Source organism: Cupressus sempervirens, chromosome 8 (assembly GCF_028749045.1).
Source record: "Cupressus sempervirens isolate cs-2001-9-10 chromosome 8, ASM2874904v1, whole genome shotgun sequence".
In the NCBI taxonomy this organism is placed as follows: Eukaryota; Viridiplantae; Streptophyta; class Pinopsida; order Cupressales; family Cupressaceae; genus Cupressus; species Cupressus sempervirens.
The window spans coordinates 60,182,548-60,190,784 of NC_143125.1; the positions used below are offsets into that span (position 1 = coordinate 60,182,548).

The following is an 8,237-nucleotide window of genomic DNA, read 5'->3' on the forward strand; positions in this document are numbered from 1 at the left end:
CATTTGAGCCAGTCGGAGATGAGCCCTATGTTCTTCCAAGCCAGTGTGAGCAAGTGTTTTATTTTGGTGTTCCACAGAAACCAGGTTGGTTATTTGTTGTTAGACATGACCCAAGAGGAAGGCTGGTAAAGTATAATGTGATTGAAGAAGAAGAAATTGAAGAAGCAGAAGAGGAAGTAAATGATTATCAGGAACAACAGTTACCCAATGGTGAAGATGAAGAAGATGGTGATGATTTTGGTCATGCTAACAATAATGGTGATAATGATGATGACAATGTTGATGACGATCATGATCATGGCGATGATGGTGATGATGATGAAGGTGATGAAGATGATGATGATGGCGATGAAGATGGTGATGATGATGATGATGATGATGATGACATGGATGAAGATCATGATGATCAATGAAATGTCCAGCTAGGATCAATGTCAACTATGATGGGGTTTTGTACGACCTAACTTTTCTTTGTAAACCATATGTGCACATATAAACATTAAGTAGAACATGTCAAATTTTTTTTAGATATACACATTAGTTACACTAAATTTTTAACTTAAGACAAATGATTTACATATACAATCTACTTTATTATTAATATTTTTTTTTGGTAAGTCTATTACTTTAATTTCGCTATTGATTTGTAAGAGTTACTAATTTTTTTCACAGGGCGATATGGATGCACCATCTCAGACACCTTCAGTAGAGGTAAACATTAAATATTGTAAATTTAAATGTTAATATAGAAACAAATGTCATATTATTATGTTCTTTTCTTTATGGCTTTGGAGTTATTTTGATGAAATTTTATTGATATTTAATGTCACAAATGATAGGAAAAAGCTAGAATGACTGTTGATCAAATGCGATCTGAAATACGAGCTTCATATCTACATAAAATTGTCTTTAGTACTGACCCTGTGTTCATCACCCAGCAAATCAAAAAAAGATACACTGATGAACTTGTTAACATTATCATCGAGGGTGACAAAAGTGAGGAGAAAGAGGCACTGAGAATGGAATTGGGCTGTAGAATCCAATCTTTGTAGGTAAGCAGTAATTCGACTAAAGGAATAATGGAAGTTCAATAGATATGAATATTTTATACTATCTTATGGATCTTGATCTCTAATTTTATGTGTACTTGTATAGACATTTGTGCCATTTGTGACATCACATGGTGAACATGGTGATGGTCGTTGCGCACAACCTTCGTGTAAGTAGCACTTTGTTTTCATCAACATTATAACACTTACTTTTTTTTTGTGGACATTTCTAGCTAGTATCTAATTTGATCTTTATCCATTGCAAATGTCTTTGCTAACAATATTGTATTCCTCAGCTCATTATGATGTGCGGACTCCTCCTTCGGTTGTCGGTCCACTATTGCCTAGTGCATTATCGGCAACAAGGGTCATGCAAACATCTTCATCTATGCCCACTAGAACTGGTAAAACCTTGTTTTGCTATATTTTGTAATGTATTTGTACAAGTTGATGAACAACGAAGTAGCATATCAGTGCTTAAATGATGTCTACAGAAGCTTCCATACACACAAACACATGCATACACACACCACGCATACATACATACATACATATATTGTACTATGCAGGCAAGATTTTGTGCTACTTTTTGAATTAATGTTTCAGATTCACATGGAAAAAATAGTCTAACCTTTGAATCCAAAAGTAAACTGAAACATCATTTAAAAAATATATTTTAATTTTGTATTTTATGTTTCTCTACAATGTTTCTGTACGATGTATGTGCATAGATACTTTTATATTCTTGAACTATCACTGTGATAACAGACCATGGACCATTGAAAGCTATCCTAAACATAGATGATTAAAAATCACACATTATCTTATCATAAACATATACAACAACATATCATGAATTCTAAAAATATGGTATCTTTAATACACTATTTGATTATCCTGAATTAAATCCTTAATGGAATGCAAGGAAAAAACATTTTTACTAGTCAATTTCTTCAATTTGATTATATCCATAAGTATGCTTTAATTCATTTGGTGTCTACTTTAATTGCCACAATGTTTCAATTGATAGACTAGCAGAGAGCAGTACTGGTGAAGTTGATCCATTTCCTGGAGCACTTCGTGTCATTAGTACTGATTCATATGAAGGGACATTATTGCTGAATAAGAAAACTATGTTTCCGTTAAGAGAACGAAAGCTTCCAGGTGCTTTAAAATTGTTTTTATTTAAAGTGTAAAAAAAATATATTTTTATATTACTCGTTTTGGACTGATAAATCCTTTATTTTTTTGTAGGTAATAATGTTTTCTTTGAACATCTTTTTTCATATGACACTGAGACTATTCGGACCCACCATACGTAAAAGGTACATAGTTTCATATCATTTCTACATAATTTTTCTTTTCTTTCATTTATTGTAATATATTAAAGTTATTGATCTAACAATCTATTTGTTTTTAAAAAGGTGGAATTTACAAACCATGGAATTAAAAAATCAGCTCATTGCATCTTTTGATGAGAAATTTGGAATAGAAATGTTTGACAATGGCCTACTTCTCAAAAGAGCAGCAAAGCATATAAAGACTGTGAGGGATCAATATAGAAGGGCTCTTAAGGATAACCCAAATTATGACCGTCCAGCTATGATTCCACCAATGGAGTGGAATGAAATAGTAGAAGATGCAAAGGAGAAAAGGCAATCTGAAGATAGAGGTAATGAAGCAACACAGGGAAAAAAGAGGTATGTCATGATAGTATTAAGTACATTGTAATCATGCACTAATTATTCATATTTGTAAATATATAATCTAAGATGTTTGAAATTGTTCATAGATTGCAGGACACATCCATGGCTACAAAAGCGAGAGTAGAAAAGTTTGGCCAACACAAACTTGGCTCTGGTGGCTATATGAATCTCCAGTCTCGAGTTGTAAGTAGGAGCAATGATATGAAATAAATTTTTTTAATATAATGTTGCAAACAATTTTGTTTAGTGAAACCATACATACAAAATTGATGATATTAAGAAAAAAATACAGGGCACAAAATTCAATGTGGAGGTCACAGATGAAGATAGAAAACTTTCCTTGAAGGAAGGCTATAAATTCATGGTTGCACGCCTACTCAAAGAATCTATAAGCCTTGCTCAAGAATCCAGTTCACCAAATGATATCTCACAGGTAAATTGGTTAGATGAAAAGTAAATGAAATTGAATAGTTGATCCTTTTCTTTTTTGGTATTAGTTTTGAACATAAATTGACTACATAACAATGTGCATAACATTTTATTGCAGCCTTCATATCCTACCACAGAACCTGCTCATGACGAAGGCCATAATGTGCATTATAGTGGTGGAGGTATTAATTTTCTATTGGAAATTAATTATGCAATCAGAAATATGAAATGTTTCTCCTTCCATTTATTGTCCAAGCATGCTCTTATTGAAACATATATTCTATGCTCATTGTGCAGATCTTTTAGAAAATGTATTGTTTAAAGACTGATATTAGTTTGTGATTACCACCAGTTCTTCAAATCGTTGAGGCTATTTTACTGTATGATTTGAAAATCCATAACTATAGTTTTCATCACTGGAAGGTGTGTCTGTGTTGCTGCTCAATTCCATTGCAGTGTACATGAGATTTTTTTTGTTTGAGTTGAGACTTTTCTCTTGGCTATTTGTTGTTTATTAAATCATAGTAGTTTGAATTTCTTGTATTATGTATTTAGGGTATTCTTGAGCAATGAGAACCAGGTTTATAGATTGGCAAGGCAATTTATTATATGATTTGGATCATTCACATAGTTAATGAATATTGTTATGTCTTAATGAAGTCTTGATTAGTATTGTGTATTAATGAATTTTATATCATATTAATGAATGTTATGTGATTGTATTGATTGAATGTTATGGTTCATAAATGGATGAATGAATCAATGAAGTATGTAATTCGATGATAATGGGTACTTTAGATTGATATTAGGGGGAGGGGGGTGAGGCTAGACGAGCTTCCACCTTCACGTGGTTGGCCTTATTAAGTAGAGAATATTATAGTATTCTTGAAACCAAGTGAAGCTCAAACTAACATAAAATGGTCACTTCGCATGTGGTAGGTCTATAATGATCCACGACTACTACTGCCCATAACATGAATTTGTGAAATACATTTTGATATCATCAATTTCAACACTCTATTCGAAGCACAGGAGTGGCCTATAGTCTTAGCATGAATTTTGAGTAATACCTCAGTCCAGATTGCCTCAGAAGTGGCTGGAAGAAGCTTGCACAAGTCTGAGACTATGAACTCTCCCCGCCTTGGCCAAGAAGAACTTGCCAACTCTCTACTATTATGGCAAACTACAGAGTGGTGTGGCTGGTCTGCAACCAACCAATAAGTTCACAATTAAAGGAGTGATCCTTCCTTCACCAAGGATTGCCAAGCAACAATCTCAAGTGTACCAATTTGATCAATGCTCCAATCCTTATTGAGAATCTTGTCCCAATCAATCTCTAGATGAAACAGGGACACAAAGTGACTAGTCAAATGGTGAATAACACCTAAACGTCTGAAACTTTCATCCTTATATCTTCCAAGGTCACTCCAGTGAATCCCAACCAGTTCCGTTGCTTCTTGTTGAGAAATCCCAACATTGACACCGAATCGAGATTGATCCCCAAGACTATTGCATCACATGAAGAAACTACATTCCCAAGCGCCATAACAAGTGCAATGCACTCTTACTCTATGATGCAGAGGTGGTGTGTGGTATCCATCTTCTTCATATGAGATAGCAAATCCATTCATTTAGCAACAACTCTTTACTCCAATGTCCCCTCAAGGACTTACCTTCCACGCTACCCAAAGTGCACTTAGAGTTTCCCAAACACCATAACTTCTTCCAAGGCTTCAACCTTCATTCTTCCTTTGTGAATCGTCTCCTCATGGCCTTTCCACCATGTTCCATCCATCCATTCATTTTGGACAACTAATCTCTTACCCAACATTCATATCTAGCCTTAAAGCTAGTAGCCCTCACCGGTCACTAATTTGGATTTCTCTCCAATAGTTCCCAAACAACTATGGAAACTAAAACCTGATTAAGATACCCTTTTGGGATCTATACATCCTCCCTAAGTTTCAATATCAACCCTTTTGGACCATACCCAAGATCCGATACCCCTAGCCATAGGCCTCATAACGTTTACATGAACAATGATGCTTTCACAATGATAGGTGATAGGTGACTGCTAATAAGTAGGTGTTGGGAAGGCTTCTCGAAATATAGTGAAATAAGTATGATGCTATAAAGCTAAGATACCGAGGTGTCTAGTTTTTGGGTGAATGCAGGGGTGCTGATGCGCAGATGCTTTTGGAGGAAGCGCATTCCCTGCCTAAGGATACATGCAGGATTCTTGGGAAAGCAGCCAGAGAGAATCAGGATAGCATCTAGGTGAATCTACAGAGCATCGGGCTTGTTTGAGTGTCCAGTCACTTAAGTGACTTAATAAAACATGTGTTTAATTGTTTTTTAAATTATATTTTTTCTCCTTTTTGCCCCAAAACCATAAAATGGCCCTAATATAGGCCATTCGTTGCTCATTTCTTTGCAGACATAAATTATAGTATATATATATATATAGACACACTTAAAATCCTCAAAAAAAAAATTCCTCGCATTATATATATAGATAGACGCACTTAAAATCCTCAAAAAAAAATCCCCGCATCCCTGCATCAGAACCAGCATCGGTAACTTAGCTATAAGACATTGATTGCTCTAGCATCTAACCTCTGATAGAGGCCAAATCTGGAGTGACTTGAACTTAAGTCCTTCCACTTGCTGCTGAAGTGCTCTATTGAGCTATTAGCCAGCCTTCTATGGCCAGCCTATAATTGATCTGGTGTGGATTTCTTGGAGTGAATCTTCTTAAGCTACACCGGAGGTGCTTGGCCCTCCTAACCTTGCCTGACTCTGATACAATGTTGAACTTTCACAGACTAGCTTGGATTCGAACAACTGATCATCAGTCCAGCAGTTGCTTGTTTCCAATATACACACAGGACATTACCTGTCCCATCCAGATAGTTTTAGAGGTGTTCCATCTCAAGACAGACTTTCTACACATGCACTTATCTTATGCATTAAGAAAGATATGAGAGAACTGTGTTGGTGATAGAAAATTGGAAATCAAAAGCTTCATTCTTTCTAAAATTAAATTTGCGTGTGCCCAAGAGATTTGACAAATTTGATTATGTTACACATCGTGTGGAATTTACTGGTAAATCTATCCAACAATAGAACATGTTGAGAAACATAAAATTTGTTCAATGTTGCTAGTTTGATAGCTTGTGGTGCAAAGAATGTGGAAATTGACTTGGTTGTAATCATTTTCTTTATATTAAGCAAACAAATTGAACCAAGTAAGGGGTATTAATAATATACTTTTATCTTCACAAGTTTGCTTCATTCATATTCACAGTTAGATTGGTGTTCAAGGAATGTGTACAGTGAACTGCAGCTTCTGTTTAAATTCCCAATTAAGTGTTTATTATTGTTGCTGCCATAATTAGAATGGTGCTTGAATATTTTATGGTTAATTGCTTAATCTGTTAGAATTCGAAACTAAATTATTACTAGTTGTGTTCACAGTTTGAAGAGAGTGTACTGTGCTTAGATTAGTATTGACTTCTGTATACTAAATAGTTCTAAACTATTAAATCACCATTTCTTGAGTTTCCCATCAGAATATTAATTGAAAGAGTGCACACTACTGAGATTAGTAATGAATCTCCACATTTAACTTTTGCTTTAACATGACTAGTTCATGCTCGTGTTTTTCAAGGTATTAATACTTCTTTGACCTTGTATTATGCTAATCTGCTGATAGGTGAATGTTCCAAAAACTAAGAAAACTTTCTGCAAAAAAAAAGCATGCAGAAAGCACACTTTGCACAAGGTTACTCAGTACAAGAAAGGCAAGGACAATCTTGCAGCCCAGGGTGAGTCTTTCCTTTTGTATTATCTAGATATAAAAGCCAAAGTTTTTCTGTTTTTATTTTTGCTTTTTTGTTTTATTTTGGGGTAAGACAGCGAAATTAGATCACTGGTTTTATTTCATTTTTTCAGGAAAATGTCGGTATGATCGAAAACAATCAGGCTATGGAGGCCAAACAAAACCTGTCTTTCACAAGAAAGTAAGCAGAACTTTATGACTACTAATATGATTTGCCTTTATAATATTATGATCTTCTAATGGTGGACTGTTCAACATATAAAGCCCTTAGATTAGTAAATTCATGATTCTATTATTTTGCAAATGTTGTAGGCAAAAACAACAAAGAAGATTGTGTTGAGGTTGCAATGCCAGTCTTGTAAACATGTCTCACAGCATCCAATCAAGGTAAGTTGCTATGAGATTTTCTTTTTCAGTCTCAAATTGGTGTTTGATGGCAAAGAGTATATAAAGTTAAAACTACATTATTTTTACACATGATTACATGCCTTTATCATATCTTTTTGTTTTGCAGTGATGCAAACACTTTGAGATTGGTGGAGATAAGAAGGGGAAGAGAACATCCCTCTTCTAGATGAGAGGTTATTTCTGCATTTGATTGAGCTGTTTACACTGTTTGTATCTGATAAAAAGTCTTTTTGGAGTGTAGTAGTGAGTTACACGGAAGCAATCTATTGAAGATACTATTTAATTTTTAGTGAATTACACGGAAGCAATCTATTAAAGATGACTATTTAATTTTTAGTGAGTTACATGTGAGTAATGTTTTGATGCCAATTAAAAAACTTAGAATTTATTTGCTTATGGATTGTTTGGTTTGTCACTCTGATTAAAGTTCCTTTTTCTGTATGGTAACTAAGGACTTGTGCATTTTGTGAGAGGTCTTCTTGTGGAAGTTGAAATTGGCAGTTAGCATATTCAATGTTTGAGTCAAACCGATAAAAATGAACATTTATCTTCCCTTGGACTAGTAATCCATTAATGACATAAAAAATTGCTTCTTCAGATTTTAACTCCACCTTCCACAATGATCTGGTGAAAAATTGCTATTGATTTGGCTCAGACTATTTTTTTAGGCCATTGTGTCCTTACTTTAGACAATAGACTTGGTCGCACTTATCTGAGAATTCAACTATCAATAATTTTAATAATCAATGTTCTTGTTTTAACCATACTTTTTAGTGCACTCCAAACTACTGTAAATTAGCTTGC

General features: G+C 34.4%; 1 protein-coding gene and 1 pseudogene across 2 annotated transcripts; both read left to right on the forward strand.

The window, feature by feature from the left end:
• Window positions 1-2,489: 2,489 nt before the first annotated feature.
• On the forward strand, window positions 2,490-2,965 carry LOC149541598 (uncharacterized). Its single transcript, XM_089795631.1, has 2 exons — window positions 2,490-2,749; window positions 2,842-2,965. The coding sequence occupies exons 1-2, from the start codon at window positions 2,490-2,492 to the stop codon at window positions 2,963-2,965; spliced, it is 384 nt and encodes a 127-aa protein (XP_089651757.1).
• Window positions 2,966-5,216: 2,251 nt separating this feature from the next.
• On the forward strand, window positions 5,217-7,827 carry LOC149541599 (large ribosomal subunit protein eL42-like; annotated as a pseudogene). The gene is made up of 7 exons (XR_016355101.1): window positions 5,217-5,244; window positions 5,359-5,461; window positions 6,009-6,105; window positions 6,900-7,011; window positions 7,139-7,206; window positions 7,338-7,412; window positions 7,540-7,827. The product of XR_016355101.1 is annotated as a large ribosomal subunit protein eL42-like (transcript).
• Window positions 7,828-8,237: the final 410 nt, after the last annotated feature.